The 17,642-nt window shown below is 42.0% G+C and overlaps 1 protein-coding gene across 1 annotated transcript; it reads right to left on the bottom strand.

The window, feature by feature from the left end:
• Positions 1-6,516: 6,516 nt before the first annotated feature.
• On the bottom strand, positions 6,517-16,108 carry LOC139309818 (vomeronasal type-2 receptor 26-like). The gene is made up of 6 exons (XM_070934021.1): positions 15,768-16,108; positions 13,227-13,518; positions 12,204-12,395; positions 9,722-9,949; positions 9,143-9,269; positions 6,517-7,412 (listed from the first exon to the last, which is right to left on the bottom strand). Exons 1-6 carry the CDS (start codon positions 16,106-16,108, stop codon positions 6,517-6,519), a joined length of 2,076 nt encoding a protein of 691 aa, XP_070790122.1.
• Positions 16,109-17,642: the final 1,534 nt, after the last annotated feature.

Genomic DNA, 17,642 nt, shown 5'->3' on the forward strand with positions numbered 1-17,642 from the left:
CCACCCATGAGGCCTGTGTTACAGGATATCCTTTCCACTGCACAAGATATTGTAACATCCCCCTACGAACCCTGGAGTCCAATATTCGGTCTATCTCATATTGGTTGGTATGCACGGGACCCGGTGGAGTAGTCGAGGTACCTGGCCTTTCTATCGTCACCGGTTTCACCAAACTGCTATGGAATACGGGATGTATCCTACTGAATAGAGGGGGAAGTTTAAGAGCTACAGTTACAGGATTGATGACTTGTGTTATGGGAAATGGTCCTATATATTTAGGTCCTAATTTTTTACTGGGCAGTCGGAGTTTAAGGTATTTCGTAGATAAGTATACTTTGTCTCCTATCCGGAATGGTTTTGGATCAGCTCTTTTCTTGTCTGCATATTTTTTGTACTCGTCTGCTGCCTTTTGTAATGCTGTTTTTACACTTGGCCATACATTACTAATTTTATCGGCCCAACAGCGTGGCGTGTCACCGTCTGTCATAGGGGGATCTAACTCTGGAATGGCTGAAAACTCTTGGCCATATATTACTTGGAAAGGGGAGAACCCAGTACTGCGGTGTGGTATGTTGTTATATGCCACTTCGGCGAAAGGCAGGAGTCTTGACCAATTCGTCTGCTGGTAAGAAACGTAGCATCTGATATATCTTTCGACCATGGCATTGGCCCGTTCAGCCACCCCGTTAGTGCTCGGGTGGAATGCTGAACTTAACCCTTGTGTCAGCGTTCCAAATTAGGCTCTCTTCCAGCGCTGACATAACAAGATGAACTTTTACCTAGTTTTGTATGTACAGATAGTGTTTCCTGGGAGACGAGGGTGGGGGCTACATTCCTGTGAAAAGAACGTGCCAGGAGGTAGAGATGGATCTGCATGATGGCCAATGGGACATTGGGGTTGGAGAGCGGAAGAGGAGGGGGTTGGAAGGAGGGGCCAGTTTGGCTGCAAAATAAAATCAGGAATGTCGGCTTTTTATGTTCTTAAATAAAAATGACTCATTAGAGAGATTGCGCTTGAAAATGAAACTTATTTAAGATAGCACTGAAACCTGACACCTTGAGAGGACCCAATTAAACAGACAAATCGTCTCCAAAACTTAGAGGTGAATTGAACACCGCTGTCGGATATAATCCTCTTAGGTGCTCCATGGAGACGATAGATATGTTGCAAAAAGAGTTCGGTTAATTGTCGCGTGGATGGTATGCTTTTACATGGCACAAAGTGGGCCTGTTTCGAAAACAGATCTACCACCATCCAAATTACAGTGTGGCCATGGCTAGGGGGGAGATCGACTATGAAATCCATAGCGATCTCTTCCCAAGGCCTGCTAGGATTCGCGACTGTCTGTAATAGTCCTAACGGTCGTCCAGACCAGGGTTTGGTGGTTGCACAGGTTGTGCAACCTTTAACGTATGCTTCTATGTCCTTACACATTCGTGGCCACCAGAATTGCCTCCTCACAAGGTGTAGAGTTTTTAAATACCCAAAATGGCCTGCTGATTTGGCATCATGGCACCTGCATAACACTACATTCCGTAAATGTTCTGGAACATATATTCTATTCTCCCTCCACGCTATTCCATCATTATAGCTAACCATAGAGGGGTTTTGGATTACCCATTGATCCTGGAAAACTCTCCTCCTCCGGTCGGGGCGGGGCGCTCTTGGGTTGCTTGACTTTTGGTTTCACTGCCAACTGTTCCACACTCTCCTTCACCTCCTCTATCAGTGGTTCCTCCCCCTCCACATCTCCACCACACTCCTGCTCTTCCAAGACTGTCCCTTCTGCCATACCCCCCTTACTGCAAAGCCACAGGGACTCCTCACCTCTTGCGAAAAGGAACCAAGCGCTGACTTTCTCTCGGCTTGTCATTCATTCAGAACTGCGATAGGAAATAATCACCAGTAACACAGAGAGAATCAGGGTTTACTTTGGCAATGATAAGCTTGCAGTCAAAAGTAAAGTACAAGTCGGTGTTTTGGTTCAAAGTCAGTGCTGGGTGTAATCACACCACAGCGCTATTTAACAAAAACTCAGCCCCTTAAACATACATCCGGTGATTATCAATCAAGCACCCCCCACTCCCTTAACAGTAACAGCTGCGAGCACCAGAGCAGCGAGAACAGCAGAATCGGAGAGGCCCGGCAACGTCATCAATCATCACCCTGAATGCTGCTATCCAGGAACTGTTTGTGTGTTCGCTGCGGCTGCTTATCTCCACTCCTTCGTCTCCCACACCCCCCATCGATGGCGAGCTCCAGTAGGACTCGACATTAACAATAGATTTAGGAGGAGTGGAGGAAATAATGTTGGAGAGCAGTTAAATCCAAACTATGAGCCAGCCAAGTAAGTAAGGCTAGGAGTGGAGGAAAGCATAGCTGGAAAACAGCTAATTAATAATAAGCTAATAGATGGAAATATTGAATGAATGTTAAAATGAATTGACTTTGAAATGACTTTAAGAGAGAAAAAAATATTTTATGTTAAGACTGTGGACACTAGATGTCATTTAAGAGAGGTAAAATAGAGATTTGATGTATTCAGTTTTAGGATTAAGGAATATATATGAAATACTGATTGTTAAAATGGAAAAAAATAGAATGGTGTGCATTTGGAAATGATTGAATATAAGAAGGAGCTGTGTATATTTGGAGTTAAAGATTAGTAGAATGTCAAATGTCAGATGAAATATGGAATTGAATTGGTTAAGGGAGTGTGAACAATTGTACTTATTTTATACCAGATCAAACATTTGCTCTAAAAAGATGTATTTTATGTTTTATGTTTAAAAATAAATTTAAATAAATTTCAAAAAAAAAATTCTAATTTGTTTGATACTCTAGAGTTCTTCTGTCAATCCTGAATCTGACCTGACTGAGGCCATTTTTGAGGCTTCAGTGTTGCCACACTGGGGCTGAAGGGGGAGGGGGGGAACCTGACACCTTGATTAAATGTGTGTGAAGAATTTATCAGAAAGAGGAAATGTGTTAAGTGAATAACTTTTTGGCATCCAACATGGCCCAGGGTAGGGAAAGCACAGGGACATTCTTAGCATCCCCTCTATGAATCCATATCATCCTGTTGGACCAGAAAGAAGGATGCCAGAGAGACGGGCATCCCCTGCCTTGTGGAAGAGCCTCCCTGGAGATCTAGATGGCCCCAACTACCTCAAGATTAGGTCTATTGCTGTTATTGGTGTTGATATGTCTTTAGTGATTGATTGATTGATTGATTGATTGATTGATTGATTGATCGATTGATTGATTGATTCCTGGCATGAACTGGTTCCAAACTGCTTTGCACTCCTTCAACTGTTATTCTCCTGTCCCAAATTCCCACCATAGAAGCATACAGATTGATTGCAGGGGTGAAATCTAAATTATTCTGCTACTGGTTCTGTGGGCATGGCTTGGTGGTCATGTGACTGGGTGGGCGTGCTCAGTTTGACGTCACTCACGTCACTCAGTGTTAGAGCCAGGAGCTCCACATTCTGACACAGAAGCACATTCTGTCTTTCACAGAATGTCACAGAAGACAGGAGCTGCACAAAAGCCCATTCTGCCTTTCTGAAGCCCCCACCGCTTTGAGTTTCCCTCCGGCTTGACTGCCCAGGCGAACCTCCCAGCCATCTCTTGCCTTGCTCTTCATCCCAGAGGGCCGCACATCCCCCCCGCCAATCCTCCATACAAACCGCCCACCCCGTTTCTGCAAAGGCAGAGCCTCCCCCTTGTAGGGTGATCCAAAGAGGGGAGGGGGATGCTGCAGAAAAAGCCACCTTCTACCCAGGCTTCCTCCTGCAGCCAAACGTGCCCAGCCTTCTTTTTTTTTTTTTCCCACCCCCGCACATCAATAGAGATGCATAGCTGTAAAGCCTGATTGGGAAAAAAAATAAAATCAAAGCATAATCACAGCAATTCACACACATACACAAACAAACATTTGAAAGCTGCTCTTTGAACGGATATCAGAGCGCAAAGGGGGGGAGGGCTAGCTATTGTTCCCCGCTTGCCTGAACCTTCCACACACACGGGAAGGAAGGTGTCGGGAGTAGCCCAGTGCTTTGTAAGGCTTCGTGCTTAACACCCCCCCACCCGCACACAGCCTCGGTCTCTGTTGTTGATATTTAGGCTTACTGGTCTTTTGAACAATTGCAATTCTTTGCAAATTGAGAGATGCTCCAGCTGTCCTTGGGCTGTGACTCCATCCCCGCAACCCTGCCATGCTGGCCTGCCTTCCACATGGGCTTCTGCTTGCTTGCCTTCACAAGCTGGCCACTGGGACGCCAGGAAGGCAGCATGGAAGGCAGGCAAGCATGGCAGGACTGCGGACCGTGGACCGGTTCAGGGACATGGCCAGCCAGCCATTGCTCCCGGTTCGGTGAACTAGCCTCAATCTCCGCTACCTACTCACCCCGAGCCGGTCTGAGTCGGGAGCATTTCACACCTGGTTTATTGCCCATCTGTCCCCCTCCCTCCCCCCATCCTTTGATGACAGGATTGCAGTGAAACAATTGCTTCATTGGAGAATGTGACTGATGACACACCTTGGGGGGAGGGGAAACAGGGTTATAGCCGGGATGAAAATGAAGTGAGGTCAGAGTTGGCTTCACTTAGAATATGCTGACATGAAATTCCTAATAAATAACTGGATTTCTTTTGAAGTTTGGCTCAAGGCTCATGATTTAATTAGGGCATCGGTTGGAAACCTGACACTAGGTCACAAAGTTCTTCTGTGTACTTAGCCACTCCCCTCTGACCCACTCCGAGGGTGATCATCCACTGCACTGCAGCCATTTCCCTGGTGACACATCTGACCTTGGCACCTTCAGTGGTTATCTCCAGATGATACTCCTGCGTGTAGGTCCAAACCTGGGCAGGAAGAACCCCAGTTGCTGGCAATGTCAAATAAAGCTCTGAGGCCTGAGGTTCCTCAAAGTTCGTTACAAGGAGTGGCTGGGAGGGGAGGGGCCAGTGAGGAGCCCCTCGATGTGAGTGATGTCAAGTTGGCCACTCCCACCCAGTCACATGACCTCCCCCCCAACAAGCCACGCCCACAGAACCTGTAGGGAATTTTTTTAAATTTCATCACTGGAAATGATCCATCTGTCCATACTTATAAATAATTGCGATGAATCACCTACTAAGAAACAAGATATCCCCATTTTGGGAGGAAGGGATAATTGAGAGGAATGTAACTGTACAAAGATGTCAGTTTGAAATAAAGGAAATGTAAGAACACCTACTTAAATTAGATAGGAAGTTGCAAGGTTTGGCAAGATGAAGATAAGCAGCAGAAGCCACAACTGGGGACGAAAGGACAGGTGGAGTTTAAACAAGACATGACTCTACAGGGGCAAAACAACATGTATGCTCAAACAACACACAACTCCATAGACAAATGGACACATTGACTAAAAGCAAGATAGAACTCCAAAAAAAGATAATAGATTTGTGAAACTTCAATTCTCTTTTTTCTAGAAATCAACTGCATAAAATATCATACTATGCTGTTGTTCAGGATCTCAGTTATCTAAGTGGCTTTATTTTAAAAGTTTTGGGAAAGTTCCACACTCGTATGTGGCTCTGATTGGCTTTGGCACCAGGCTAAGACATTTTGGGGCCACCAATAGCATAATAAACCTCAGCTTGCTTCTCGCTTTCCCGTTATTTGCAAAAAAAGATGGTCTTAGATGTAAGAAAGATTTGCATCTTCCGATTCAGGGGTTGTTATAGGGACGTGATGATGAAACTTCCCACAGGTCACTCTGAGCTGCAAAGCCGCATTCCTTATGTCTGCATTTCCCTATCAAACTGTCCCATTCATCCGGAATCTGTGTTGACCCACAGTATTGTCACTCAAAGTGAGACTTGGTGTATTGTTATTCGTTTCTTTAAGAATATACAGGAAAATAAATATGGGTAGTTTTAGAGATAAGAGGAATATCTCCTCCCCATGTGCATCTTGCTCAGGGGTGAAATTCAAATTTTTTCCCTACCGGTTCTGTGGGTGTGGCTTGGTGGGCATGGCAGGGGAAGGATACTGCAAAATCTCCATTCCCTCCCCATTCCAGAGGAAGGATACTGCAAAATCTCCATTCCCTCCTGGGGGAAGGAAACTGCCAAATCTCCATTCCCACCCCAGTCTGGGGCCAACCAGAGGTGGTATTTGCTGGTTCTCTGAACTACTCAAAATTTCCACTACTGGTTCTCAGGAACCTGTCATAACCTGCTGGATTTCACCCTTGATCTTGCTCCCTTCCTTCCCACACCTGTCAACTTTAAACCAATGTTAGTGCTACTATTTATTATTTTAATCTTTTATTTTCTTTTGACTTGAATATAACTTGCCTAGAGTCAGCCCTATCCAGGGTGGGCAGCATGTAAATTAAACAAACAAACAAACGAACAAACAAACAAACAAACAAACAAACATTAAATTATCAAAACCTGTTAATCAAGCCTACTAAATGACATTTTTGAAAAATAATAGATTTGTAAAAGTCATTTTCTGTATTTTATTTTGACATCAAATGTTCTTTGGTATTCAGATCTGGCCTAAAAATAATAATGTAGAATTTAGGGAAGAATATGCAGCCCAGCAGTCCAGCACTGGAGGCCAAGATGGAGAAGACCTGAACAGCCACCGTGTACTTCCCTTTGGTGCTCAGGTAGGCAGGCACAAAGGACACCCAGACACTGCAGAAGACCAGCATGCTGAAGGAGATCAGCTTGGCTTCGTTGAAGGCCCCAGGGAGATTCCTGGCCAGAAAAGCCACCGTGAAGCAGACAGAAGAGAGGAAGCCCATGTACCCAAGGGCAACATAAAACATAGTGACAGAACCTTCATTGCATTGTAGGATGATTTCTCTAAGTTGGGAGTTCATGTCAGAGTCAGGGAATGGAGGGAAAGTGCTCAACCAGATGCTGCAGATGACAACTTGAAGGCCAGAACAAGAAAAGACAATGGAGTTGGCCAAGCTCTTTCCCAACCATCTCTGCACTTTATTCCCTGGTTTTGTGGCCAAGAAGGCTAACACCACTGTGATGGTTTTGGCCAAGATTGAAGAAATGGCAAGTGAGAAGACAATGCTGAAGGCTGTTTGTCTGAGGAGGCAGGTCACCTTCCTTGGCTGGCCAATGAACAGGAAGGAAGTCAAAATGGAAAGCAGGAGGGAGACCAGGAGGATGTAGGAGAGGTCCTGGTTGTTGGCTTTGACAATTGGTGTTTCTATGAATTTAATGAAGATCCCCAAGCCAAAGCCTGTGGTTAAAGAGAGGAACAAGGCAATGGAAGTCAGGATGATCCCCAGATTTTCCTTATAAGAAAGATAACTTTTAATCTTGGGGATACAGTGAACTCGATTGGTGTTTCGATGTTGATCTTCTGGACATTTGGTACATTTGTCTGCATCTGAAAAAGAGCAAGAGTAGGGTCTTATTTTAACATGTCATTTAATAAAATGCATTTTTTGGGTAAACTTGTTTTTGGTGTGAATGATTGTGTGTAGGTGAAGTCAATATATTTCTTCATTTCCCTCCAGCTAGAACATCTTAATATTCCTTGTTTTTTACTGCTACCATTTTATCAGTGAACTTGTTGAGAGAAAAGAAGGGAAGAAGAAAGGCAGTTCCACCATTTTATCTTTTCACTGCTAAATCTCTTGAAAATTGGAGCCCAGCCTTTTGTCAATGCTTTAAGGCACCAATGAGGTTCAGCCAATAGAGGAATGAAGTACATGTGAAGGATTGCTTAATGTTGCTTATGTTAGCTGAAAATGATAAACACTGATTTTGCCATGGAGAAAGAAATGTCAGGTGGAGTGGCCCTTGAACATGAGTTAGATTTGGAGTGAGGACATCAAAATGCATTCCTCATTTTTTTTTTATTATCAGAAAGAGCAACATCTTCCAATAAGATCAAGAAGGAAGTTTGGCTCAACCCCGACTCATGATTCCTCTCCTCCCCTCTCCTCCCCTCCCCTCCCCTCCCCTCCCCTCCCCTCCCCTCCCCTCCTCTCCTCTCCTCTTCATGGACCATGACTTTGAAAATTGTTTTAAGAGGTGCCTCCAGCAGAAACTCTGCAATGTCAGATTCAGGAAGTATAAAGCCAGGAGTCACCAGAAGCAGACCCAAACAGGCACCACCTGAACATATGGAGCAGTCAAAGGATGATGACATAAGGCTACCAATTCTCCTCCCCAGAAAGTAGAAAGAAGAGCCCATCAAAGGCACGCTATGTGCCAACTGTCAACCCTGAAGCTGACCTGACCGCAGCCATCTTGGAGCTTCAATGTTGCCACACTGGAGCTGAGGGATAGGGAGGGGGGATGAGAGATAGCTGGGGTTTTGTAGCCAAAATAAAATCCTTTTTCTTGGGAACAAAGGACATTCTACCACCTGGCCAGAGGAAGGAGGAGTGATGTCACCAGGCAACCAGACAGTGCCCTGATTGGACCATGATTGTTTGGGGTTTCAGGGAAACCTTTTATTTTTAATTAGGTGCAAGCTATGGGAACCTTCAGAGTTGGTTTTCTCCTGAATTTTGCCAATATGATATATCCAATGAAGCTATTTCTGGAGGAATCTACCTGCCTCGGAGTTTTGCTCGCTATGGATGTATTACTTGGAACCCTGACAACTCCTTCAGCAAAGAAATACATCTTTTGATTAAAAGCAAATAGCTACAATGTGAATCTGTGGCAGCCCAAAATAGCCATGAGACATGGAAACTAGCAAGAATCTGATTGATCCTCCTATAAAAATCCAATCAAAGTTCCATCATTATATTCTGGAATCCGGAAACTCTCACTATTCAGAGCAATAAAGTAAATAGTAATTTGAAACATGGAAGAAGTGTTGTAAAAGATTAAGAGCAAAAGATGCCATCTCTCTCACAACCCTCAACCCTCACTTATCCCATAGCTTCATCCATGATCTGTATAACTGTTTGCTTGACCTATATATGAGCTTAATCTCCAAGATATTTTCTTATAATTCACTGTGACATAAATGTACATCTTGATCAAGACTCCAAGAGGTGGCATCCACTCCCATCACGCCTTCCAAAATGCATGTTCATGGAGAATCTCAGGATTTATGATCCTCCACAAAGTCTGTCCCTTTCTCCTGCTGTCACCCACCTTCCATGGTGGAGATGGTTCCTTCTGCACAAGGATGACAATTGTAGCAGCAGATGAGCTTCCCTTCCTGAGCCACCTTCATGAATCCAGGAGGACAGCTTTCCACACACCTGGAAAGAGGCTGGGGCTGGCCAGCAAGAGGGGAAAAATAACCTCCATTAAATGAATTATTTTATTTCCTAAAATACATGAAGGGAAATGTTTGGGGATCTCCAATTCAAGGTTTAGCTTTGCTAAATTTGAAGACTACAAGAAACTAAGAGCTCCTCTAATTTTTCTCCCACTACAATTTTAGATTAAATTCTCAATGTACCTACTGAAAAGAAACTAGAATGGATTTTTGTTTTGACAAACTTAATCACTTTGTCCTATGATATAAATCAAGTTTCCTTGCAGAAGTTTGATGAACAGTTAACTGGAATAGTTAGGGATATTTTTCTCATAGGCACCTGAACATCTAATGGGAAGATGTTTCCTCTCTGGGAGAACTGAGATGACAACCCAAGTCTGTCCCTGCTCCAATTCTGCAATCGTCTTGGAAAGACCTTCAGAAAAAACAGAATAAAGTCTTTTCCCCACCTTGTTCAGCATCTCCATCTTTGCAATAGCATCCTGGTTCATCATGAACTTGAAATCCAAGGATCCCACTCTTTCTAGCCTCCCAAGTCTCACTATGATAGCAGAGTAATTGGGGAAAACCACCGTGTTCAAAATGTCCAGGTCTGCTACCAGCTTTCCATTCTCATCCAAATATACCCCATTGATGGAATTATTGTAAAACTCAGCAGTTCGAAGGAAAGAATGAAACTGGAGTGGAAGAGAAAATGGGCAATGTTATATAGACACAGAAAGTTCTTTGGTAAGACCCCTCCATCTCAGCTGGCATGAAGGATCTTGAGAGAAACGGAATTATTCCTGTAAAGAATATAGCCTAAGTGATTCCATATTTACCCTTCATATAACCTGAGTTAACCCTCAGCTATTTAGCTGAGTAAGACACTTAGAAAGGGGAAGTACGTATGATGCCTTTTCTGAGGAAATAATGTGTTAGTACATTCTGAGTTGGGTCAGGCTTACCTAAGCTAAATTAAAAGGAAGGAAGATACCCTGTTCCAATAAATTGTCTTAGTTAAGGACATATGGAAAGGGTATTTTTGGAGGGAAAATGCCCCTCCAAAAGAGAATTGTAAGTTGGAACAAATGTTGCTCAGAAAGCCAAAATGTTATGTAACATCCGAAAAACAATGATAAGCGGGGGCATTTCAATTGTTTTGCTAATTGCCTGAAAATGTATTTAAACCATGTATTCGGAGCTGTAAGACGTTCTCTCCCTTTCATGGGAGAACCCTTTTGCAAAAGCTTATCACACACACACACACACACACACACACACACACACACACACAAATGTGTGTGTGTGTGTGTGTGTGTGTGTGCATATCTATGTTTGTATAATAAAACTACTTTTTACTTGTTCATGATCTCCATTTTAGTTTTTATGAGGTTTGCTGTTTTTTTAAATCTCACAGATCTGTATGAGGAAAACAGAATAAAAATCTTGTTAGAAGGACCAAGAACGACATGGAAAATAAGGAGAGTGAAGGATGTTCTTTATCTCTTCCATTTGTAGTTGTCACTGCACAGTTTGGAAAACCAATGGGAAGTAACCAAAGCAAAGGATAGATGCAGTATGAAGTATTGAGGTCCAAAATTAAAACCCTAAAGGAAATGGAAGTTGTGCTCAACAACACTGAAGGAATTTTGCCAATAAAGCCAAAATGAAATCAGATGCCCCACACAGAAACAATGTGACCTTAGCCTGCTTAGCTTCTTGACCCAAAGAGTCTTCTACTGGGAGTTTTGAACCGGGGAAGGAAAATCAAAGGGATTCTGAGCAGATGTGGCATTCAGCAGGTTATGAGCAGTTTTGCAGAACCGATAGCAAAAATTTTGAGTAGTTCAGAGAACCAGTAAATACCCCTGACTGGCCCCACCCACATCTATTCTCTGCCTCCCGAGTCCCAGCTGATCAGGAGGAAATGGGGATTTTGCAGTAACCTTCCCCTGGAGTGGGGTGGGAATGAAGTGAGTGAGTGAGTGGGAATGACCCACTCTGGGAAAAGCCCAGGAAGTGCGAGGATCAGAGGTGTTAAACAGCTTAATATACAAAACACACTTGTTAGTGTATGACGTGGTAATGATCCTGCTTGTAAAAAAAAGAGTCAAAGAAGAAAGAGGTGGAAGAAAAATATTTTTACCAAGAATTTTACAAAAAGAAATTGGAAAAGAAATGAATAGGGTGAAATGAATTGCAGAAAGGAGAGCGGTGGAAAATTGCAAATTAAGGTAATTTTTATATTCAGAATACAGTATAATTATTGTCAGGTTCTTACAATTGTAAGAAAGATTCTCAGATGTGGTGGAGAGCTTTGCAATAGAAAATAAGTACCTGCCATGCCTTCATCTTTGGAGTTTTCGCTTTTTTACCAGTTTTAAACGTGTTCCTGGATCTGGATAAATAAGCTGCATTTAAGGCCCTTGCCACAGCCCAGATTGTGTTGTAAATTAAATAGCTGTCCCGAGTCAGGATTTGATCCATTTCCTCTTCCTTGAGAGCTTCCAGGTCTTCTCTCTGCCTGCACCATCTCCAGACTTTCACCGAAAAGGCTTCATTGGTGTAGGAACACAGGAAGGAGGTCTCTACATAGTGTCTCATAAAAGAATAAAGGTTCAAATGCCTACCATACTTTGCAAATTGATTTTTCTGCATACGAAAGGAAAATATGCTATGGAAGTATTTGACTGGAAAAGATCGTTTTGACAAATAAACAGTGAAGTCCCAGCGGATTGTGAATAGCAGGACTTTTCCTCTAGGAGGTTCCATAAGCCTTTCAAATACTAGATTCAGAAGCAAAATTCCTACACTGAATGAACTCAAGTCTGCACCAAAAATAAAGACATTCATCTTTCTCCAACTGAGGAATAAATGCCGCTCTATCTTCGTTTCCCATGAAACTGGGCAAAAGGTTTGTGATAAAACTGGGCAAATGCCATTCCTGACCAGCAGGGAAGTCAATGTCCTCATGAACCGTTGTCCGTTCTCAGTGTCTGGAGCAAGGAGACCCACCAAGGTCCACCTGAAATGGAGGACCAGCTTCACCATCCCTGGGTACTGGGCTCCTTCGGCTGGGAGCATTGGGTAGAAGAAAGGATTTTCATCACTCAGAACCTGGGAGTCAAAACCGTGACTGATCTGAAAAGGAAAAAAAAAAGTTAACTTTATTATTATTTCAATTCCTGGTCATTCTGTTTACATTGCCTCTCTTCTCACTTCAATAGGAATAGCAAAACAAAATAGATGACACGACAGTGGTGGGGCTCATTATTAAGAACAATGAGTCTGCTTATAGAAAGGAAGTACAAGGGATGACATTGTGGTGTAAAGAAAATAATCTTATACTTAACACCAAAAAAACTAAATAACATATAATAGACTTCAGGAGAAATATGTCTGGGAATTGTCATGTGTGTTGGGCTTGGTCTCTTGGTGTTATGTGAATTTCATTGTATGGGTATATTGTGTATATACGTACAATGACAATAAACTTTATAAATTTAAATATAAAAGCACTTAGACTTTTATTCCATTTCACGGTGCTTTTAGAGCCCTCTCTAAGTGGTTTACAGAGTCAGCATATTGCCCCCAACCATCTGGGTCCTCATTTTACCCACCTCGGAAGGATGGAAAGCTGAGTCAACCTTGAGGTTGGTGAGATTGGAACTGCCAAATTGCAGTCAGTAGCAGTCAGCAGAAATAGCCTGCAGTACTGCCTTCTAACCACTGAGCCACTGCAGCTCTTCAGTGAAGAATTTGGCTATTGCAAATCGCCAGCAGAGATGCACAGTCTGCATTATGATTGCACCTGAGAGAGCATTGTCTGCTGGGATCCTTCTCTCCCATTTGATAGAACCTTCATCCTTACTTCATACAATTGCTATAATAGAACTTTGCTCTTCATTTAGAAGAGAGGATGTCTGGCTGTAAGTTGCATGTCTAAAAATGGTCTTCCCAACAAAGACACACCTGTGGGATTTTGTAGGTTCCCAACATGGTTGAAATCTGGATGGAGATGTCAGTACCAGCTGCTTCGAGGACAGCCACGGTGTTTCTCTGCCTTCCACAGCTGTAGTTGGGAACGTTGGCCTCCCCCTCCGAAAGCAGATCCAGCAAACCCTCCGAGGTCATTTGTGATATGAAATAATCGTCATAGACTTTGTATCCCAGGGTGACATTGAACAAAATGTTGGGATTCTTGTTGATCGCTTGGATTGCGAAAAGGAAGGATAACATTTTCCAGTACTCTGTTCCTGGTCTCCTGAAAGTATGAATGTATCAGGACATAATCAGCGGAAGCAACATTTTATTTAACTGGTAAATTTAACAATTGTATTTTTAATCCACCTATGGCTCAGAGGCTTGGAGTCATTTTAAAACCCCCCCATCCACCCAAAAAAAAAATCTCACCTATCGAATAGAACTTCTGGGATACTTTCCATTTTTCTTTTTATTTTTGGATACCGAATGCATATTATTTCTGAGTTAGTCTAGTAAATGTTAGCTTTCTCTAATTCTTTTTTAAATTTATATTTGTCAAAAATTGTTTAAGAAAATGGAATATTAATCAAAAGAAAAAAAGGAATGAAAAAATAGAGAAAGGAAGAAAAGGTCCAAAAAATTAAAAAAAGAAAAAGAAACTGATTCCCCATCTTCTTTTCAACACTTAATTTTTCATTTCTGCAAATTCTACATTTTTCACCATCTAGTCCTCCACTGTGAGGATTCCCTGATTCTTCCATCATTGAGCATACAAGAATCTTGCCACAGTTACCCTATATTAACACTATGAATGTTATGTACCATATTTTTTGCACTATAAAATGCACTTTTCCCTTCCAAAGAAGTGGGTGGAAATGTCTGTGTGTCTTATAGAGCAAATGTTGCTAAAGCCTCACCAACCCACTGGCCCCCACATTTTGGCCTCTGCCTCCCAGCAATTTGCCTCCTTGGAGCAAACAGAAAACAGCCCGGTCAGCTTCAGCATACCCTGATTCAGCATGAGCAGCTGATTGGCTGTTGGATCGGCCTCCCAGAATACTGCCGATCAGCTGTTCCAATTGTGGGGATCACCACTGCCCATCACCACTGTCGCCACCCATCACCACAGCTGCCTCTCACCACCTCTGCGTGCCCCATTTTCATCCTCCATGAACCTCATTTTTTGCCTCAGCGCATCCCATTTTTGGGCCATTCCAGATAGCAAGGATTGCAGATTGTGTTCCTGCCTCAAAGTTAGGTTAACTTAAATCCCAGAGCATTTTATAGTGCAAAAAATACGGTAATTCTTTGCTTAGAAGTTCAAGTAAAAAAGAATTCTGGTTTCTTCACAATTTTTAGCCTTTCTAATTCTTTGCGTTGTTGTGTTAATTTGATACAAAATTTCACAGCTTTCTCACATGTCTACCTATTCTTTTCACAATTCTTGCTTTGCTTTGAAATGTGTTTCACATCTTTGATAATTTATCTGATGTCCTATACCAAGAATACATCATTTTATTTTTTAAAAAACCTTAATTTATGACAGACTATAAACAGAATACCAGTTACCCAAATTTGTTGCATCTCTATCTAATATCCAAGTTTAATAGTGCATTTAGTCATGCAAATTGAGCCTCTTCATCTTCTCTTTCAAATCCTTAAAACTTTATCCATTTTTGTTATTACATGTTCACCATTTGTACATAATTCAGTTTCAAATTCAGTTTTGGCTTATTCTTCATATTGTCCTTATTCTTGCTGTTGTATTAAGATTTCAGACTAACTTTCAATTTCTTTCTATCCATTTGCCTATTTATCTTCTCCAATAATTAATCATTAGAAGTGTCACCTATTATTCCACATGAAATATAGAATCATTAAAGGACACATACAGACAGATACACCCAGAATGACACATAAAACGAGCAACTATCACTGTTAACAAGTGCAGTAAGTGCTAAATTTCTGGAGGTGTTTAAATGGCCTATATCTAAACTTAGCTTAGCCATAGAGACTTAGCTGACAAATAACTCATTGTATGATTGGGATGGTGGCATCCACTCAAATGAGATTCAAACATTTAAGAAAAGTCAATTCTGAACTGGGATCCATTCATTTAATTGGTGGTACAGAATAAAATTGTCAAGCTTTTATCATTTTTACTTCAGAGAAAATTCAACATTTCTACATTTTTCTACGCATTCTGATGACCTTATTGGTCATGAGAGTGGTAGAAGAAAAGAACTATCCTCTCTTCTCCATTCACCGTCCAACTCTGCTGAGAGAATGTCAAGAAAAGCAAATGCTTCTTCTTCGAAGTCAAGAAAGAAGAAGATCTCTACTGATTACTTATTTGAGAATTTCAAATCAGGATCATCAGCTGAAAAAGGACGAGCCAAGAATGAAACAAGACAGAAAGAGAGAAAAACTAGCAGATCAAAGAGATGATTCATTGTAAGAGAGGTAGCTGAAATTTTAGAACTTAGGGTGAAATGGAGAGGCTCTAAGTCTGCACGAAATTTGACGTACAGAGATTTAATCAAAGGAGATTTGTTGAAGCTTATTGGTAGAAGCAGCATCCTTGTGGCAGACACAATGCCACCAATGAGAAACTCTCCTGGATTGTAATAATTCTCTAGATGCACCTCATCCCTCTTCAGAGTCAGGAGACATTTGGCTCTCAGACTTGCCAGAACTTCCTGGGGCAGCAGAAGCAGCAGAAGCAGCGATATGACTTGTGTTCCTGATGGAGTCTCCAGCCTTGCTTTGAAGACACAGTGATAGGAAGAGGTGGAAGAAACCAAAGTCTTCTTCCAAGACAGAAGCTCCAAAGATTTCCTAATAGTGACAGAGTCTATACAAGCCTTCATATCTGCAGCCCCTGCCTGTCATAAAAACTTTCAAGGTTCTCTATTTCTTCAAGGCCATTTATGCCTCCAGGATTTTCCAGTACAAAGAGATCAGCCAACAAGTTGTTGATATGATGACAAAGTGGAAGCCTGTTATGGCTGTGTTTGTGTGATATCTGCAAGCAATCCAAAATGTCTTTTGAGATTTAGCACCAAGAGAATAAATAAATCACTATGATTTGGATAATGGCAACAAGAATAGACATCATCTCTCTAAACTCTGAGTGAGTCAACAGGCAGGTGCCCAATGGGAGAAGTCACAAATGGGGTGAAAACTCTGAAAACGAGACCAGAAGTGAGACAGGAGAACTTTCTCCCAAACATCTCATTCCTACCATTGCATCATTATTACAGCATTACAGTATTACAGCATCATGGCAGCTGGTCAGCTCTTAAAGTATTTCCCTGACACATCCCTTAGAAAAACTCTCCATACATTCCAGTCTCAAGAGAGAATTTTGACTTGAGTCTGAAATGTCAATCCTCAATATGGATACAGCTGATTCTGGTTTGCCTTTGTTAAGAGATGGGTGGCTGTTTTTGTTCATAGGACTTCGTCTTCTCTCTTACACAGTTCCAGACCAGAACAAAATCCCTGAAAATCACTTTTAGTCATTATAGTCAGCAAAAGTTTGACTTTGGGTTCTACTGTTGGGAGATTTCAATTCTGAAAAAAACTAGACATTTTTCTACATTGGTGAAAAGCCATTATTTGTCTTTAAAGGTGGAACTAAATAATAGAATAAACCAGAAGAGGGTGGTTTTGGGGGACCAGTGTGTAAAGAGAGAGAGAAAATACAGCAAAATATCGACATGTTTAGAGATAGATCAATAAATAGGTAGAATTAGGATAGCATAACTTTTGTATATATAAAACATATGAATCCTGTTCAACTGATCTAGGCAAGTAAACCTAATGAAATCCACCATCTTTAAAACTTTTCTAATTTGTTGGATACTCTACAGTGCTTGTGTCAATCCTGAAGCTGACCTGACCGAGGCCATTTTTGAGGCTTCAGTGTTGCCACACTGGAGCTGAAGGATAGGAAGGGGGGAACTTGACACCTTGGTTAAATGTGTGTGAAGACTTCAACAGAAAGTGGAATGTGTTAAGGGAATAACTTTTTGGCATCCAACAGGGCCCAGGGCAGGTCTAGCACAGGGTCATTCTTAGCATCCCCTCTATGAAACCATATCATCCTGTTGGACCAGAAAGCAGCCCTTCCCTCTGGCATCCGCTGCCTTGTGGAAGAGCCTCCCTGGAGATCTAGATGGCCCCAACTACCTCAAGATTAGGTCTATTGCTGTTATTGGTGTTGATGTATCTTTAGTGATTGATTGATTGATTGGTTGGTTGATTGATTCCTGGCATGAATAAGGAGCCTGGTGGCTCAGCAGACTAAAGCACTGTTATTACTCTTATTAACATCAAGCTGTCTGCAATTACTGTAAGTTCAAATCTCACCAGGATCAAGGTTGACTCCATCCTTTCTAA

Source organism: Pituophis catenifer, unplaced genomic scaffold (genome assembly GCF_029215685.1).
Source record: "Pituophis catenifer annectens isolate HBS135680 unplaced genomic scaffold, rPitCat1.0.hap2 SCAF_2, whole genome shotgun sequence".
NCBI lineage: Eukaryota > Metazoa > Chordata > Lepidosauria > Squamata > Colubridae > Pituophis > Pituophis catenifer.

Coding starts and splice junctions, on each gene's coding strand:
- LOC139309818 (XM_070934021.1), bottom strand. CDS start 16,108: ATGAAGGCTTGTATAGACTCTGTCACTATTAGGAAATCTTTGGAGCTT. Junction 9,950..12,203: donor GGACATTGACTTCCCTGCTG/GTCAGGAATGGC, acceptor CTTCCACTCCAG/TTTCATTCTTTCCTTCGAAC. Junction 9,270..9,721: donor AGATGGAGATGCTGAACAAG/GTGGGGAAAAGA, acceptor CTTGCTGGCCAG/CCCCAGCCTCTTTCCAGGTG.